At 33.5% G+C, this 20,235-nt stretch overlaps 2 protein-coding genes across 2 annotated transcripts; one reads left to right on the top strand and one right to left on the bottom strand.

Moving 5' to 3' along the window:
- Positions 1 to 12,417: 12,417 nt before the first annotated feature.
- J7337_012708 (uncharacterized protein) lies at positions 12,418 to 14,982 on the top strand (the record flags this gene model as incomplete). Its single annotated transcript, XM_044830213.1, has 1 exon — positions 12,418 to 14,982. The coding sequence occupies one exon, from the start codon at positions 12,418 to 12,420 to the stop codon at positions 14,980 to 14,982; it is 2,565 nt and encodes an 854-aa protein (XP_044675129.1).
- Positions 14,983 to 15,959: 977 nt separating this feature from the next.
- J7337_012709 (uncharacterized protein) lies at positions 15,960 to 16,443 on the bottom strand (the record flags this gene model as incomplete). Its single annotated transcript, XM_044830214.1, has 2 exons — positions 15,960 to 16,027; positions 16,083 to 16,443. 2 exons carry the CDS (start codon positions 16,441 to 16,443, stop codon positions 15,960 to 15,962), a joined length of 429 nt encoding a protein of 142 aa, XP_044675130.1.
- Between the last annotated feature and the right edge of the window lie 3,792 nt (positions 16,444 to 20,235).

A 20,235-nucleotide genomic window follows, 5' to 3' on the forward strand; every position in this document is an offset into this window, starting at 1 on the left:
AAGGAAATATACCTAAGTAAATAATCTTAAATATATTCTATTTACTAAGTAAATAGCCTTAAAGAAATTATATAGATTTTTACCCTTTTACCTTATATATAGCTAAAAGCTTATATACCTTTTAAAAGTTAAGTATCTTATATAGTGATTAATTAATTAAAATATAGTTAATATACTAAAAAAAAGGTTAAAAGTGTAAATTTATATTTTAGAAATAAAAAGGTTAGATATAAAAAGAGCTAAAATAAAAGTTATTAAATACTAGAAAAAAGCAGCTACTTAATATAATAATAAACTTTAATATAAAATATAATAATAATTACTATAAGTTAAAGACTTTATTTTTAAATATAATATATTAAAAGTAAATAATATATTAACTAGGTATAAGTTAATTAAAAAATAGGATAGCTTATTTTATATTATTAAGTACTATCTAGGAGCTAATTTTTATATATTTTAAAAGCTAGGTATAATATTACCTTTAAGTAAGTTAGTTTATAGGGACTAGCTTTAAAAGTTTATTAAAAATAAAGATAAATAGTAAACTTATAAAAAGGACCTAGAGCTAGATAAGGAAGTAAGAGGTATTATATTTTTATAAAGCTTAGTCTTTAATACTAAAAGCGCTAGACTAAATAATTAGCTAGAGTTAAAAGTAACTTAATTAATATTATAAACTAAAGTAATCTCTAACTTTAGGAATAAGATTAGTAGTAGTAAAAATAAAAGGGAGGATTTAGGTATACTAAACCTAATACTAAACCTATATAAGGGACTACTAATATACTTTAAGATATAGCTAAAAGAGCTCCTAAAAGCTAAAAGAGATACTTATAAACTAATTAATTAATCTTAAGATTAATTAAAAAAAGTAAAGATTAAAAGCCTTTAGCTTTATAATAACTAGAATATAAAAAGTAAAGCTAATAATACTAAAAGTATTTAATATTAATTATACTTTTAGTAAAGGAAAAAGAAGTAAATAGTAATAAAAAAAAAAAAGATAAAAATAATTATTTTTATAAAAACCTATAATTTCTATAAGTAATTATTAAATTATATTAAAAAAAAGAGAGTAAAATTATAGATTATAAATTATAGTAAAAATTATAAAAGCTTAAAAGGAAAATATAAAATTTAGCTAAAATAAGGAAAAGATATTAAATAAAAAAGCCTTAAAAAATATAAATAAAAGATTAAAAGTAAATAATTACTTAATATATAGAAAAGATAAGCCTTTAAATAGCTAGTAATTTATTAAGATAAGAAATATAAAGTCTAAACTTAAAAGAGATAGATTAGCTTTAATATACCTTAAGAATTTAAGATTTAGACTAAATATTACTTAAATACCTAAATAATATAGAAAATATACTAAAAATATACTTTTAATATTTTAGATAAGTATTAAATATATTCTAGATTCTTTAAATATAGTATTAAAATTATAGATTTTTAAGATATAGACTTTAAAGAATTTAAATAAAGTAAGATCTATTATAAGGAAAATATAGTCTTAAAAGCTAAAGTACTAACTAATTACCTAGTTCTATAAATCTTATATTAAAAACCTAGTCTCTATTACTTAAAGATACTTTATTTCTTACTTTTTAGCTATTTAATTATAAATTTAATACTTTTAACTATTACTATACTATCTAATTTACTACCTTATAGTATTATAAATTATTAGTAAGTAATTCTTAAAGAAAACTAAGGGTTTAATTAATTTATAGATATTTAATAAGATTCTCTAGCTTATAAAGAAGAACCTACTTTAATAATACTATCTTTTCTTAATAAAGGAGCCTTAAAAGGGCTAGATAAAAGGTTATTAGCTTAATAAATAAAAAGAAAGTACTAGTTATAATTAGCTTTTATATTTTAAATATAATTAAAGTATTAATTACTTTAAAAACCTTTAATTAAGATATAATAATAAAAAGGCTAAAAGAAATATTTATTATTTTAGCTAGTAATAAAAAGATAGGAATTAATATAGTTTTAGTATATTTTAGGATTATAAAGGCTAAAGAAACTAATTAAAAGGGCTTTAAAGTAAGGCTTACTTTTAATAAGCTTAAAAAAGAACTAGCCCTAATAGTAAGTAAACTTAGCTAGGATATATATAAGCTAGAGTAATTAATAAATATACTTAGCAAGCTATATAATAAGGGTAGTATTACTTTAGCTAGTAAATATAAGTATTCTCTTTTAAAAAGTAAAAGCTAATTTAATAGTTAGTATTAAAAAGTTAAAAAAAAGAGAATATAAAAGCTTAATATATAAAGGATATTATATCTAGTTAAGAGCTATATTAATATAAATCTAAATATTAAAGGAGTTAAAGATCTAAAGGATTAGTTAGTATAAAGAGTAATATAAAAAGTAATAATATATATAAGTATATAAAGGGTAGAGTTTTTAAAATCTTTTATATTAATCTAAATATTATTATATAACTACTAGTAATAATTAACTTTATAAAGAAATTTAGACTTATAAATATAGTAATTAGTAACTATAATAAGATTTAGAATAGCTTTTTTTTCTTTTTTTAGGAAGTTAAGGCTATTAAAAGCTTTAGTAAATATAGTAATAGGTATTAGTATTAAAAGGTTAAAAGTATTAAAAGAGATTAATTAGATAAAAAGAGTTAAAGTAAAAATTAAAAGAATAAAAAGAAAGGAAAAGAGGTAAAAGGTAATAAAGAAAGGAAAGATCTTAAGTTTAAGATAAGAACTTTAGGGTACCTGGTTATAATAAATTACTAATATAACTATATAAAGGGTTTTTATAAGCATAAAAAGCTTTCTTTTTTTTCTTTTAATTCCTTTTTCTTTTTTCTATTTAATATATTACTTACTTCTTACTTTATTAGCTAACTTACTTTCCTACCTTTATACTTTAAGGCTACTTAAAGCTATTCTTAACTTATATTAATAATTACCTTTATTCCCCTTCTTTATACTAACCTACACTTTTATTATTATAAATCTTATATTTATATATATATTTCTTTTATTATATTAAGATTAAAAGTGCCTAATTAGTTAGTTTTATACCCTTTAAGTCCTATAAAAGCCTTATTATATTAATAACTTACTTTACTTTTAAAATAATTATTACTCCTTACCTTTAATTACTTATAATAACATTTAATAATAGCTACTAGATTAGTAAGTCTTTATATATATATAGTAAAAACCCTAGCCCCTTTAATTAAAAAACCTAGACTACTTAGCCTATACTTAAAAAAAATAATAAGTATTATCTCTTTTACTTTATTAATTAAACTATATAATATCTAATTATTTATAGTAAATGCTATATTAAGAATAATAAGAGAGACTTTTATAATATTAAAAAATATAATAATATTTATAACCTTTATTTTAATATAGCTCTTATAATATAGCTAGTTATAGTTTATTTATAAAAGAATTAGAAAGACTTTAAATTATTTAATCCTTTAATATATAATATTACTTATATCTTTAAATAGTATAAGGTAGTTATTAAGAAGGTACTAATATTAAATAGCTTTAAAGGATAGCTAAAGAATAGTAAGACTAATATAACCTAACTTAGCTACTATTCCTTACTAGTTTAATTACTTAAATAAATAAAGTAAAGCTAATATATTAGTAGTAAGGCTTTAATATAGCTTTTAATAATAACTTTATATAAGATAATTAATATCTATTATATTTATAAGTAAGCCTTTATTATTTAAAGTAATAAAAGCTTTATTAACTTACTTTCCTTAGCTAATATTAAATAATTAAATAGATAATACTATAAAAAGAAGCTCCTAGATAAAGTATTAAGAGTTAAAATAGACTTTAGCTTTTATACTTTCCCTATTAATTAAAGACTTATAATTACTAAAAGGAGGTTTATTAACTTAATAGTTTACTTTAATAATACTAAATACTAAGTCTTTATTTTATAAGACTAAGTAAAAGGCTAACTTTATATCTTTAATACTTATAAAATAAGCTAAATATCTTATATTAAGGCTATAATCTTAGCTTAAAAAGAATAGCTAGTAATATATAGTATTTTATATAACTTTAATTATTTTACTCCCTTTTTAATATATTAGCCTAACTTTAATAGCTATAAATTACTATTTATTTAATTACTTAATATAGTAATATAATCTTATATTAGTTTTAAGTATATAACTATAAAAGGATTTAAATTACTTACTATACTAGATATTAATAGTAAAAGAGAGTTTCTTTAATAAAAAGCCTACCTATAATATAGTAATTAAGTATTAATCCCTTAAGAGACTATAAAGCCTAATCTTATTATATATTAAAAGGATCTAGTATATTCCTTAACCTAGATAGTAATTCTTAAAAAGCTTAAAGTAATATCTAAAAAGTACTTTTATTAAAAGAGAAGAAAAGATAGTAAGCTAATTAAAGCTATACTTTAAAAAAGAATATTTAAGTAAGCTAAATTACTAAAGTAAAAGTAAAGTATTCCTTAAAGCCTAAATAAGCTATAGCTATTTAATTACTTTAAAAAATATAATTATATTTATATTAAAAAGCTAGGTTTAAAAATAAAGCTAGATTAAAGTAAGTATATACTTTAATAGATTAAGTTTAAGTCCTATAATAATATACTTACTTAAAAGAAAGAGGAGTTTTATAAGCCTATTACTATAATAAAGCTAATTTAAGTAATAGGCCTTTAAGCTACTAGGCTTATAAAACTTAAAGTAAATATTTATAAGATTATACTAGATTTTAATAGTATTCCCTTTTAATCTAAGCCTTAATAAGTAATTAATCTATTTAATTAATTAGGCTCCTTTTTATAAAAGTTATTACTAATCTCTATCTATAGTTAGGATTATAGCTTAATAGAACTAATATACTTATCTTTTTTACTTTTAAAAACTTTTTTACTTTTAAAATCTCTTATACTTTTAAAAGCTTAAATTTACCTAACTTATATAGTAATTATAAGGCTAGCCTTAAAATCCCCTATAGTAAGCTTACTTCTTTAAGTTAATAAGAGACTTATTTAATATCTTTAAACTACTTTTAATAAAAAAAATAAAAGACTTATTTAATACCCCTAAACTTTAAATAACCTTACTACTAACTAGCAGTTAATTAAGGTTATTTTAATAAAATAGTTAATATTTATAAGCCTTACTTTACTACTAGAATTAAATAATTATATAGATCTTAAGTTATTTATATATTAGTTAAGGTACTAAAGCCTTAATCTTTTCTTTTTCTTACTTCTATTACTTAGTATTAAATATACCTTAAAGCTAATTATATAGCTAAACCTATAATTAAAAAGCTAAAAACTAGTAATCTACTTAAGCCTAATATTAAGTTAAGCTATTATTATAGTTATAATTAATAAGCTTATAGCTATTAAGGATACTTTATATATAACTTACTATAGGATAATAGATAGGGATAAAGAAGCTATAAAAAGGATAATTAAGGACTTAAGGGTTTATATTTATAAAATAATTAAAAAACTAAAGATATAGTACTTATTTATTTAAAAAGTCTTTAAATACTTTTACTTTCTAATTTTAAAGACTTAAGCTAGTTTTATACCTATTAAGCTAATAAGCCTTAACTAGTAAGATAATATCTAGAATACTATAGTAATTACTTTTTATCTTAAAGCTTAGCTAGGTTAATTATATAAAGAATAAATAGTAGTAAAAAATCAGGATTAATATAAAAAAGTTAAATAGTCTTTTAAAATAGTAATTAATTAATTAGTTAGTTATAGAGGATATATTAAGGTAAAAAAGCCTATTATATATATATAATAGCTTTTAGTAAATTACTTACTTAATATAATTTTTTAAGTATAAGGGTATATATTAAAACTATATAGGGACTTATATAATAGTTAAGGTATATAGCTTAGGGTAAAGAGGTCTAGCCTTATTAGTAAGGATAGAGGACTATCTATCTTAATAGATATAAAAAGATAGGACTTTAAGGGGGATTTTAGCTTCTTTATACTTTTTTAAATTAAATTTTATATATTTTATCCTTATATTTAATACTATTAAACTAATTACTTAATTCTCTATTTAATAATAAAGACCTTATTTTAATTAGACCTTTATAGCTAGTTATATAAAGCTTATAATTAAAGATATATTAGGAAATATTATCCTTTACAGTCTTTTCTTTATTATTATTCTTTACCTTTAAAATATTTAAATAGATAAAGTAAAATTAATAATAAAATAGTAAATAAACTAGGGTTAATATTAATAATAGCTATAACTATTTAATTAAAGCAGTTAATACTTATATATTTAGCCTTTTAATTAAAATCTATAGCTTTAAATTTAATATTATATTAATTTTTTAATTTTTCTTAAAGTATTATAAAATTATAAGAAAATACTTATTATATATTAATAAACTATTAATAATATAATAAGTTAATTTTATAATTTCTAATTATTAAATATAACTACTTAATATTAATAAAAATAAAATTAAAAATAAAGCCTTTAGTAATTATATTATAAATTAAATATATATATTAAAGGACTTAATAAATTACTTAAAATAAAGTTAATATTTATTAAAATAATAATAAGCTTTTATTAATAGTATTATATTAAGTAATAATAATAATTAATATTAGCTATAGTTTATAAAGTTAAAATATATAATTATAGTAATTAAATTATAAATATAAATATTATATTATAAGAATTAAAAGCTATTATAATATAAAAAAAAAGAAATAAAAAAAAAAAAAAAGTGAAAAAATAAATTAAAAAATAAAAGTTTTAATATTAAGGGAAAAACTATAAATATTAATAAGCTAAAGCTAGCTTAGTAAGTTAATAATAAATTAAATTAGGTTATAAGGTAATATAAAGTAATATAAGGAATATAAATTAAAGGTAAATATAATTAATAAATACTTAAAGTAGTATATTTATATATAAAGTTTTAAGATAAAGGTAAAGTAATAGCAGGGTTTTATAAAGGTTTAAAAAAATAAAGTTAACTTTTATATAAGTTAGTTAATAAAAGTTAAATTAACTTCTATTAATTAAATATATATACCTAGGTATATAACTAACTGCCTTTATATTTAAACTATAGATAAAGTAAAATTAATAATAAAATAGTAATTAAACTAAGGATAACTTGCTATAAGCCTAACTTACTTAAGTATAAGCTACTTAAATATATATATATATATTTATTTAATAATAAATAGAACTTAGCTTACTAGCTATTAATAATATTTTTTTATTTTAATAAGCCTTATTTATATTATTAATTATTAAGAGATATAACTTTAAATTAATATACTTAATATAATACTTTATATAATCTGTAAATATAAACTTAATATAAATTAATTTCTTTATTTAAAACCCTTAATTATTATATATTAAATAAAAAAATTAAATTTAAAGGTTTTAATATATCTAGCTTTAAAAATATAACTTAATATAATAATTAATAAAATATATAAGAAAAATATAAATTTAAGTTAATATATATTAAAATAAATTAATAAATAAATAAATAAATATAATTTTAAAAATAAAATTTAAAAAAAAAAGAGATTATATTATAACTTTAATAATTATATTATATATTACTTATAATTTTCTTATTAATTATTAAAAAATTAATAACTTTTATTTTAATTTATAATAAAAATATTAATTATATTAAAATTAAAGATTTATTATTATAATTTAAGATTAATATTAAATATTTTAGTTTTTAAACCTTAATATACTAATATATCTTATAGTTAATATATAAAAATATTTATTTAATACTTTTATAAATTTTAGCTTACTAATTATTAATATAATTTCTTTATTTTAAATATTAATTAGCTATATTTACCTTTAATTTATATTCCTTATATTACTTTATATTACCTTATAACTTAATCTAATCTATTACTAACTTACTAAGCTAGCTTTAGCTTACTAATATTTACAGTTTTTCCCTTAATATTAAAACCTTTATTTCCTAATTTACCTTTTTACCCCTTTTTCCCTTTTTATTTCCTTTCCTTTATATTATAATAGCCTTTAATTCCTATAATATAATATTTATATTTATAATTTAATTACTATAACTATATATCTTAACTCTATAAACTATAGCTAATATTAACTATTACTACTACTTAATATAATACTATTAATAAAAGCCTACTATTACCTTAATAAGCATTAACCTTATTTTAGGTAATTTACTAAGTCCTTTAATATATATATTTAATTTATAATATAGTTATTAAAGGCTTTATTTTTAGCTCTATTTCTATTAATACTAAGTAATTATATTTACTAGCTAAAGATTATAAGATTAACTTATTATAATATTAATAGTTTATTAATATATAGTAAGTATTTTCTTATAATTTTATAATACTTTAAAAAGGATTAAAAGACTAATATAGTATTAAGCTTAAAGCTATAAATTTTAATTAAAAGGCTAAATATATAGGTATTAACTACTTTAATTAAATAGTTATAGTTATTATTAATATTAATTATATAGTATTATATTTTATATTAGTTTTTATAATCTTTAGCTTATTTAAAATTAGGCCTTTAAAGTTAAAGCTTTAATATTAATTACTTTAACTAAGTAATAATAAAAAAGGCATTTAGCTTACTAAAGCTAGAAGAAATATCTTTTTATATTTATAGATTAAGGCTACTTATTTAGTTAAATTATAAGGTTAAAGGTAATAGTATTATATAACCTTAAAACTTACTTTTAAAGTTATTATATTTTTTTAGTATTATATATAATACCTTATATATAATATATTAAAAAATAAGTATTATATTATATTATTTTTATTATAAGACTTTATTAGCTATACCTTATATATTATTATAAAGATATTTTTACTTTTTAATAATTTCTTTATATTAATTAAGCTTAATATATATTAAATTTACTATTAAGAGATATAATATTTTAATAAGCTTAATATTATACTTTATACTATTTATTAATAATAAACTTAAATATAGCTTAATTTAATATAATTAAACTTAATTATTATAAATATTAATTCTTAAATACTTATTTATATAATACTTAATTATAATTAATTAAAAATTATTTAAAAAATATATTAAAAAAACCTTAAATTAAATCTACTTAATTATATATATCTTAGCTTAGTTTCCTTTATTTAATATAAAGCTAATATAAATTAGCTTTAACTTAACTAATTTAACTTAACTTTTTTAAGGTCTCTTAAACCTTATTTATTTACTTACTTTAGTGCGAATTAGCTGGTCGTTACACTGGTTATTTATTAGTTATTTACTTTTTATTGTCTTGAATGCTTGGCATTTCTGGTCCTGAAACATCGTGCTTTTGCGTCAGTTTAATGATGAGACGCAAATATGCGTAGCTTCAACAAGCCAGATATTCAATTGAGCCATGAAGTCCCCTTGGCCTTAGGCGGCTGAGCGATATCGCGAAAGGGGCACCGGGTCCGCGAACTGCATTTTGTGGTGTTTACGTGCAAATAATCCGGCAATCTCAACCAAAGTAGCTTATACGATAATCTTGATATCATTCTTTGAGAAGTACAGTCTGATTATCTCAATCGGTCGGATATTATTTCTTCAAAGATATGGAGCTGAACAAGGCCATATACCTACAAGATAGAGCCCTGGCTTTTGGCTAGCTTCAACTCTCAACCACGGCTATGTTTTCTGAGACATCGGTACTGTGAAATTGAAAATACTAGCTTCGTTGCAAGTGATGTTGCTGCTGCGTTTACATCCAGCTTTGAGAATAAGAGAGTAAGAAGAAATTCCCCCTCGTGGCTTGACAGGCTTTCAATGGCTGACCTGATGGACTACGACGTAGCCGTACTTGTGCATATGGCTCAAATGTCTATCCAGAACAGCTGTTGAGCTGCCATACAAATCTGGCATCAAAATGAGACGAAGTTGGCTGGCTTGCAGGCGTCTTGTGCTTGGAAGGAACTCGCCACAAGCAAGGCTGGACATCTGCTTATTCTGGAGAAAAGGATAAGCAAGTATAATTCAGTAGCCATGATCTAAGTTTGCATTATTTTCTGTCGCCCATGGGGTGACAATTCAAGACAAGATGATCAGTTACCTATACGTGGTGTCGTCGCAATCGCCGTCGTCATGAGAAGATGGAAGTTCAGAGTAGTTTTAACTTGAACCAGAAGAACTACCATGTGCGAATAGAGTTTGCAGGTGAGAACCTAACATCGTCTCGTGTTATACATTGTAAATCCTTCTAAGTATGGTGCGTACCTACCAATGTTTTCGGGGGCCGCGGGTTGAAGAATTGCAGAAAGTTTCGCGGGATGGCAAAATATTCACATTGCTGACAAGGATGGTTGGCTAAAGATCAACCCTTTAAGCTCTGAGCATATTATTATAATTTTGATTCACAGATTGCAAGCGATGCCATTGACCGACAATTGTTTTCGGGCTCCGCGGGGGGTTTATTCGTCACGATGCGTATCAATCGTATTGAGCAAGGGCCTACCCTATTCTGTCTGGGTTCTTGAAAATGACGCAAAAGCTGCCAGTTTGGACGATATTGATGGTCCTCCCAATTTTCTCTCTGACTTTAGCATTAAATCCTGAAGCTTACGATATATCTTGTCGAATAAGCGTTGGGATGACGTGCTCAATGGAGTATCATTTTTTGGCCAAATGCATGTTTCGTGGCTGTGCGTTGTTCTTTACGGCTGATGTGATGATGGTAGTGGATTTCCCGCATCCTTCGGGCGCCTAGCTCCAGACTGTACCCTGTTTTGCATTGAATCCTCCGGCTATCAGGCTGGTAGCGAATGGCGATCATTCTTTTAGCATCAAATCCTTCTGTTTGTGGTTTGGGGGCCAAAGTGAATGGCAGCGGAAAAGCGAAAATTGACGGTCTGGGCAGTGGCGCAATTGGCCAGGTTAAACGTTCTCGGATTCACACGATTGCTGATTGAGGGAATGCCCGACGCGACACATGCGAAGCCAAATCACAAGACCACAACTACAATTCGATCAACAGTAATGACCTTCACTTCCAGGAGGTAGGGCTGAAGAGGGCGGCAGAATCGAGTCAGCCAAGGCAGAATGACTGCTCTTCTAGTCTTTTCCTCTCCTTTGAAGATGACAACACATGCCAATCGGAAGCAGGACATGAGCCTGGACCAAGCCCCTCCAAATTTAACACGCGACTAGCCCGGCTGTTTTCCCTGCACAAAGGGGCACAGATCATCAGCATTCACTCCACATTGATTGGCGATAATTGGGGCTGTGTGTTTGGACTTACTGACTGGCTGGCCCGTAAAACGACAAATGCAGCGATGGATGTTCAGGACACTAACAGTTGTGAGTGACTGTGCCTCGTATTACCTCGCAACATGCTGTTCGGCGCATACCCGTTTCAGCTACTGAATGTTGGCTGTATATACCCCGAAAACCATCAGGATATTTTCGTGGGTTCCTTATGGCGATTTGCAAAGCTGTCCGTCCATAACAGCTGTAAAGGAGCCGGAAAGCGATGGATGCCATTGTGCATTCTTAACCGTGTTACCGAGCCCCTTTGCCCCTTACAGCTAAGCTTTAGAGGAAATTAGAGGCGAGGGCCAATCAAATCAATTCCCGTTAGCGAACGCAGCCCTGAAATGGCCCCTGGTTTTGGGGATCCATCTTCTGAAATCTGTGAAATCTGACATATGGGTCTCTGACGTCCATTTCAAACGTCGAATTTCTATGTGCAACTTGTCGGTCAATACTGAATCTGATCGCCATTGTCATCGCCATGTTGCACTTCTAGATTGCCGTGATGACCGCAATTTATGGGAAATGGAAACCGTATCCCTTAAACTCAATGTTTGGGCTAGATTGACGCCGCCGAGCACCACCTTCGTCTCGACGCAGACAACGGCACCCTCAGCCCGTTCTGGTACGTGCCGAAGATCCGGGGCCAGCCGCCCCAAAAAGCCAAAGTCACACGAGTCATCTCCTTTTCAGTGCCCCGTTGTAACTATTTTGATCACCGACAGGTGCCCTGATTGGAGCCAGACACATGCAAAATGTCAGCGCTGACCTCCCAAAGGGTAAAAGGGCTGAGGCTGAGGCTCCCTCCAAATGCAGTATTGGTACAGGCACTTCAGGCAGTGAGAAAAACCCCTTAATAACGGTCTTGCCCGTGGTCCCAGCTGGGCGCACTCTGTTTCAAGCTTTTGCCTTTGCTGTTGTATGTTTTTGCCATGCGATGCTTTATGTAAAAACAGACTTTATTCTTTGAGAGCTTATTTGGAGGCTCAATAACGTGGCATCTTTTTTTCCTTGAGCGTGTGTTTCTTTTCTTCTTCCTCTCTTTTTAGACAAACCCCATGATGCAGAATACGACGCCGTCTCAGGCGGCCTTGGCGCTCGCACGCGCTTTGCTCAAACGAGTGCCCAACCGCCAATTCTTCTTCACCTTCACAGCCCTCGCAGTTTGGGGTGCCAAGATAATACACATTTACGCACACATCAACGCCGTGCACCAAAATCTATTACATCGTTGGGGTTATTCTTTCGTTACACAAGATGTCGTCGTCCTCACCCTCATTCGACTTCTCCTTGACCAATGGTCCACGGGCCTATCCCCGCGGTCGCAAATCGCCGTCCTAGTCTTCACAGCGATATTCATGTTCATCAACGCGTTGCTCAGCGTCGTCTCGATATCCTTCTACCTCGTCGCCGGCTCCGAAATACATTACAGCAACATCTCTCTACCAAACGACCCCTCCTCCAAATCGTTGATGCTGTCGGGCAGCGTCGCGTTTACAAGTGTTCTCTGCGCCAACATCTTATTGAGCTGGCTCCTCAAAACACCTTGTTACAACATACATGGCTATGTCGCTGAGGTTATACATCGATCGATCGCCAATGCTTGGCAATTCCTTCGTCGAATTCTTCCCCGCCAAAATCGCTACGCTCCTCTACCGAAAGCCGATCTTGAGGGTCAGGCTGAATCCTTCGATGACGAAAGCTGTGACGACGATATCCAAGAACAAAAGACCCAGCACCTGAGCCCGTTTCAATTCCGACTCAGAACTGCTTTGAGATCCGTCCCATTCGCTTTGGCCGCCATCTTCTTGCTCACGCTCCTTTATGCAGCCGTCGCACGACCCTCCGACCGATCCCTCATATTTCTCTCTTATACTGCAGCATTGTCACCCTTCGTGGACTTTTCTTCGGGGCCAACATTACAAGACCTGCCCAGTGTTTTTGGTACTGGCATTCAGCATAGCTGGGACAATGTCACTGCGCTCGCGACGGCTGAGCCATTCGATTGGCTTCCCAACGATCAAGTGTTGGCCGGGTTCGAGGATTGGCACTTGAAGCGCCCGCATTACAATGCTAATGTCGACCCATTGAAGATTTCGAATCTCGGACAAGACATTGTTCCCACACTGAAGGAAAAGCTGCAAGACGTTCCCATCCGACATGTTGTTCTGTGCTTCCTCGAAAGCACACGAAATGACGTTTTCCCAATCAAGAAGGACGGAAACATTTGGAAGCTTTTAGCATCTACATTCCCCGACAATAAGATTCCTCAAGAGGCCCATGAGAAATTGGCCAATCTCACTCCTACCGCCAACTATATCACAGGCGACTACGACGATGGCTTCGACCACCACGGATCCAAGCCCAAGCGCGGCGGCGTTCACTTTACCAATGCCCATACCACCGGCACCTTTACTTTTAAGAGCTTGGTCGGTACCTTGTGCGGTATCGGTCCGTTGCTCGCCGACTTCAATCTCGACTACGCGCACCATATCTACCAGCCTTGCTTGGCTCACATCTTCGAAGCTCTGAACCAAGTGTCCAACACTACCGACACCGAGTCGCGCCCTTTCAACGACTTCAAGTGGCAGTCATACTTCTACTCCGCTGCGACTTTGGGATATAACAATCAGCAAGAGTTGATGGAGGCAACTGGCTTTCCGGAGAAGCATCTCATCGGACTTGAGTGGCTACGATCTGAGAATGCGACACACGGGCCAGTGACACTACCACGAATTAACGGCTTTGCCTTTGAAGAGGACCCTTTGGAGGATTACTTCCGTGACGTGTTTGTCCAGGCCAAGGAGAAGGACGAGCGAGTCTTCTTGTCGCACATAACATCGACAAGTCACCACGCCTACAAGCTGCCCGAGGGGGAGGAGTACGTCCCGCTTGCTAATGGCCATGATATGCTTTCGCATTACCTCAATACAGAAGGCTATGACGATCGATGGCTACGCAAGATATTGGATCTACTAGACGAGCAGGGTGTCGCCAATGAGACCCTCATTGTCTTCGTCGGCGACCACGGAATCTCGATGCCTGAGAATGGCGCCGTGTCACCTTACTACAACCCTAGCATCGGCATCGACCACGTTCCTCTCGTCTTGTCTCACCCTCTCCTGCCCGCTTTCGACATCCACGATGCAGTCCACTCATCCCAAATCCTACCAACCATTCTCGATCTTCTCCTCGAGACAGGTTCCCTAAACAATGCCAGCCGACAAGTAGCTTCCGACCTCGTCCGCAATTACGAAGGCCAATCCCTCATTCGACCTCTCCTCGCAAAGAACGAGACAACCGGCCAAGGGAATTGGCAGTTCGTCGTGGTAAATCCAGGTCGCGCTGTAGTAACTGCCCGAGATGCCCGTCACCCCGAGCGCCACCTTGCCATCCCTCTCATCGACAATGTCGAATGGCGATTGAGCAACGTGGACGAAGATCCCATGGAGCACGACTCTGTGCAAAGTTTCGACTTTACTTCTTTCACAGATGTTGTTTCACGGAGGTTTGGCAATGACGTCGCGCAATGGGTTGAAGAGGGGGCTTTCATAGCGAGATGGTGGGCGGAAGAAAACCATAAACGGTGGCAGTATGGGGAATATGACGAGCGAAAAACATCATAAAGGCTCTGTATAGAATAGAAATAATTGCATCACATTTACATGTTCAACGTATGGCCAAGATCGTGTATGAAACCAACCTGTATGTACTTTATGTCCAAGACATCAGGTTCCAAACGAAGAATGGAAGTCTTCTCCTGCTTCGATACATGGAAGTCGTCAAGACTACCCCTGGCCTTCAAGTTCTTGACGCCAACAATTGATTTACCACGTCATCTTTTTGGAAGGTACTTTTTGAAACATTCATTAACACCCCACTCATATCGTATGGAGGCTTTCTGGCTAGAAGCTTATATTGTGATAACCAACATGTGTCGTCGTCATGCGTTAGCTGCGTGAAGTTTAACCTTATGGCCAGCAATCTTTGTAGCTGCGTCTTCATGACCAAATTCTGTTCGCTTCGTCAGCGGCTGGAAATTTATGGCCTCGTGCAATCGTGTTTTACATTGGTTTCTTCAATGCTATGTAGACTATTGCGTTGGTATGGTTTGATATCTATATAAAAAGGGCTAAAAGAAGGAATCTAGCAAGTTTTCATTTTGTATGACTGGACTTAGAATATGGATACCAATATAGACAAGACATAAGACTGGAAACGCTGCTAAGTCCCAGTAACAATTCATGATGTATATCTTTAGATTGAGGATCCTTTACTTCACAACATTTCTGAGATATGCAGCCTCTGTGTTGCTCCATATCAATGAAAACCGTCAATGCTGCGTGCCACGAGACTAAAGATTTTGCACTGAATTAGAGTAAGATAATCCTCCGAAGCTTCCTAATAGAGTGATAATTTAGAGTCCCAAAAAGCAATCCTGCTTGTATTTCTGTACCTAGAGAGTGTCGACATCCCTTTAGGATATGAAGTTTCAGCCACGCCAGACTATACGTATTTCAAGTTTTGTCCCAATATGTGCCAACTCATGGATGCCCTCCAAAAAGTGCCCGAGTAAGTGACCGTGTTTCCATCTTAGAACAACTCATCGTGAAGGTGTTGAGAGCTTAGCAGCCGCAACCACACTGGTTACAGTCGCCCTTGGCGCAGGCGCTGTCGTCACTAGGACAGTCACTGACACTGTTACAGGCCATCCAATCACCCGTACCAGATTTATGAGCAGACCAGCACCACGCACCCCATTCGACCTCCCTGGGACTGCCGCAGTTCTGCCAGCACCAATGCTTGTCACAGCCAACCCTGGGCTTGCCTTTGGATGAAGTGCACTTTCTCTTCTGAAGGACATTGACTTTGGTAGCGTCAGGGTTGCGGCTGTGAATCTTGAGGGAGAGGGGATGCTCTTTGCATTTGCGGAGCTCAGAGACGTCCGTGCCGGCGGGAAGGGCATCGAGATCCCATTTTGCGACTCCGAGGGCACCGCACTCCTTCTCAGCGTTGGGGGCCGAGTACATCTTGACGGCAAGGGCCTGAGAGGCGAAGAGGCCGAAGAGAGTAGTAGTGAACTTCATTGTGAATAAAGGAGGAGTTTGACTTTGTGGTGGTGGTTGTGTTTGAGTGGATAGTGAAGTGAGAGAGGTTACTCTGGACATATCCAGCTTCTTATACCCATTTGTGGACTCGACCTTGTCATGGATTTCTCTATATCAGCACTCGCACTTCCATAATAGGAAAGCTCCGAAGGATCCTAGATACACACTTTAGGGGACGATGTTCCGCTCCGATGATGTGTCCGTTGATATCATGATGCCCGATGGACCGTGAGTTGATTTGCGGTGTTCGTATAACTCGAACCCTGCAACTTTACATCAGTGTAACGCAGTACTGCTTGCAAAAGGCAAGGAAGCCAATGACAAGACAACGTCCCATGATCTACATCGTGGAGAAGCATATAGCCAAAGCGCACTTGACTGCACGGTGCAATGTCTTGGATGGCTGGTCAGTTGCCATGTCATCGGGCCACAGATACAGCCCTAGACTGTGGCAAGGTGGAAACCTTATCGTTTCAAGTGGGACTCAGCATTCTCACAACAGAAATATGCTTTTATGTGGAGTTGAGAAGCTATGTCAACTAGTACGATATAGTAAGTTGAGAGCCTCATTTCCCCTGACTCGCTCGGTTCTTGTCTCGTTCTGGCTAAATCAAGTCGACCGTAAGAACCTCGTACTACGGAGAATTCTGCACGAGCCGGGCGTTTCTAATGGGGCCTTGCTAGTCTTGTGCTGTTGGTTGTTGGTTATTAGGTAAATCGCATCACTAGTTTATGCTGTTGGTTGTCCCCTGTAGTTACTCGGAAATGCTCCGCCAATAGGACCATGAGTCGCTATGGCTCATTATGGAGGTCAATGCCATTGTGGGCCTATCACCAACAACTACCTCGTCCATACGATCCTGATCAGAGGCAAAAGTCCCCAGTCCCGTCTTCTGAGAGAGTTCACCAAGCTTGAGTTTTGAGTGTTGGTTGTATAAACATCATCCTTGTCGTTGAGCCCCCTGTAGTCTAGTCCACCTCCGCCCCATCGGCACCTTTACGGCCCGTTCCTGGTTCCTAGGCGGATACGAGATCGACAACACCACTACGGAACAAAGACTTCTCTCCCCACTAGCGAAAGGCACAGCAAGTGTCGACGTTGAGGATCAACGACATGTTCTGATCTAATGTCATGACATTCGAGTTGAGAGTATCGATCAGCAATTCACGGTCTGGACGCAGTCCGCAACTCGCTATTTGTGCCATAGGCCATGCGATTTGCGGACCAGGGATACTCCTTGGCGAGAATTATTGACTGCTGTGCTACGTGGTATAGTGGACTCGATTACAGCCTTAAACCATCACGGACCAGACAAAGCCAAGACAGCCCCTTCTTGACCACTGTGTGGTGAGCCTAGCCCGCCCACCAGTTAGCCTCTACCTGATTCAAGACATGGACAGTGCTTCTTTCGGGCTGCATCTCCGGTGTCACAAAGCTCCAAATATTGGCTCAGCCAACAGAGGTTATGCTTCTTTTGGCGGTACACCGACACTCTCGCCACTCTAAAGCTTTGACTTGGGGGCTGATGCATGATTTCTGGGGGAGCGGCGCCTAACACAGTATTCTTTTTCGCTCACATCGTCCGAGAATCTGCGAGAGCGAACAACAAGGGTATCGGGGAAACGTACGCCTAATTTTAGTTAAGCCATCCGTATTCTTGCTCCGAGTGCAAGGGTTAGGCGGCTCCTCGCATCGAACGGCCGACGAGCCTTAAGTCGACGACTCTGGACCTGGAACAACCAACCAGGACATTTTCGCCAAGAGAGAAAATGGAGAAACGTGACATCAGCTGTTATCGATAGGCAAAGTTTCATTCGCAAACACATAGTCCAGATCACCAATGGCCCATGGGAAAGGCGCGGATAAGTTTGCGTACCATTCACTGGAGTTTGATTTGGACCAGACCAAATACAGCAACATCAGTTGCCACGATTAGCATGATGTTACAGATGCATTATGCAAGCTCGGATCACATCAGGCTAATCCTTTTGTTCATAACAATCAGAAGTCGTGCATGATGGTCTTATGGTGACCATTGCTTTGCCAAAATCTTTTAACCGAGGTACCTTAGCAAATAACTTCACTGTTTGCTCGATGAAGTGCTATCTTTACTACAGAACTTGAAAAGTCCTCAATGCTAAAGGCTTATCTCTAGAATATCATACTCTGGTTCTATTCCATTGACTTCCCTGAATGGCCGCCTGGGAATCCATGAGAATCAAACGCTTTGTCCACAGTATTCGAACCAAAACTTTTCATCCATGCTCTCAGCGAACCTAGGCCATAAACATCTTTCAAACTGTTTGTGGCCTTCGTGTATTGAGGCAGAAATGTAGTTGTCATTACTGTTTCTCGGCTAACGAGCAAGGTGCGCTATGGAAGAATCAGCTGCCTGGCCTATCGACCCGAAATACCACTCTCATAAACACGCCTCGCGCAGGCACTTACGGCCTACATAACTATCTAGGGTAAGCGTTCCTGCCTATATGATCGAGTCAGACGTATACAGAAACCGGTGGTCAAGGATCAGTCATCACAAAGTTATCCCTACGCTTTCACTACCGTTTCTCTGCAGGGCTCTCCTCCATCCTTTTACCAAGCTTAACAAATAGTCAACCCTGCCTTTATCAAACTCCTCCAGTGAAGTCCCGCTTCAAGCTGGCAACACATCAAGAACATTGACTAAACGAATGTATCAATATATAGGGCTGGCCTTATACTGATATTTCAATCAGAGAATGAGAACTCAGTTTTGCAATCAATTCGAGTGTCCAATGCTCTTTCGCTCGCTTGTATTTATCAATGTTTAACAAAAGAACTGCTATTTTCTCCTGCTCGATTGAGCCTACTATAATACAAGACAACCGGACCAAAGGCTTTGTTAAGGATACCACACGGAGGGTGAAAGACTTCCCATTCTTGAACAGTACTATTGCATAACTAGATTCAATTTGATTTGAAACCTTATTCAATCGTTAGAGGGGGAAAAGGAAAACCTAGACTAACCTTACATTTGGTGGTAGGTTGCTGGATGTTGGCGTAAGCCAGTCTCATGTATTCTCCCCTTGGGCAATGGCTTTTGACGCTGATGGTACTGTTGCGTCTCCCCCATTTGCAACGGACCCAATACATGGCTGCGACACGTTATTAGCCTGCGAGAGACCAGCTTACTTTTAGGCTCCCGCTCAAAAGAAAGGACGCTATCTCCAGCAAGGTACCGATCTGCCCGCGGCTTTAAACGCTTTGACTTCACGATAGGCTATTTCATCCGTGCGTTCCGTTTTTACCAATGAGAATGCTCAAGATATTCAAAGGAGCGACTTTAGAGCGAGGGACGAGATATGATTAGACAATTTGCGTAGTAGATCGTCGTATTTCGCTTTCAGTCGCCTTTTCGGTGCCGAAGGGGACAAAAAAAATCAAGTTTCTCCTTCAATTGGAATTTTCTTTGAATCCAGGATCACGGATAGCAAGTGCCGGATTCTGCAGTCGTCCCTTGCATCTGAGCAATGTTTCAACGAGATGCAACCTCAAAGACCCGCTTCTAAAAATATACAACTTTTGTTTTCAGAGCACAACTCGGTCATAGAACCAGAATACCAAAGAAAGATACTCTTGTATGAACGCTGTTGGCGGGCTGATTAACCAGACAGCGCATGAGGTCATAAACTACATTGGTTCTGAGAGGCAGCACCATACAAGAGCTGTGTATACGTTGTAATTAGGTTCTAAGCCTCGAAGGATGAGTAATGCAAGTGCCGAACATCCGT

The sequence above is a fragment of the Fusarium musae genome, chromosome 10 (assembly GCF_019915245.1).
Source record: "Fusarium musae strain F31 chromosome 10, whole genome shotgun sequence".
NCBI classification, from domain to species: domain Eukaryota; kingdom Fungi; phylum Ascomycota; class Sordariomycetes; order Hypocreales; family Nectriaceae; genus Fusarium; species Fusarium musae.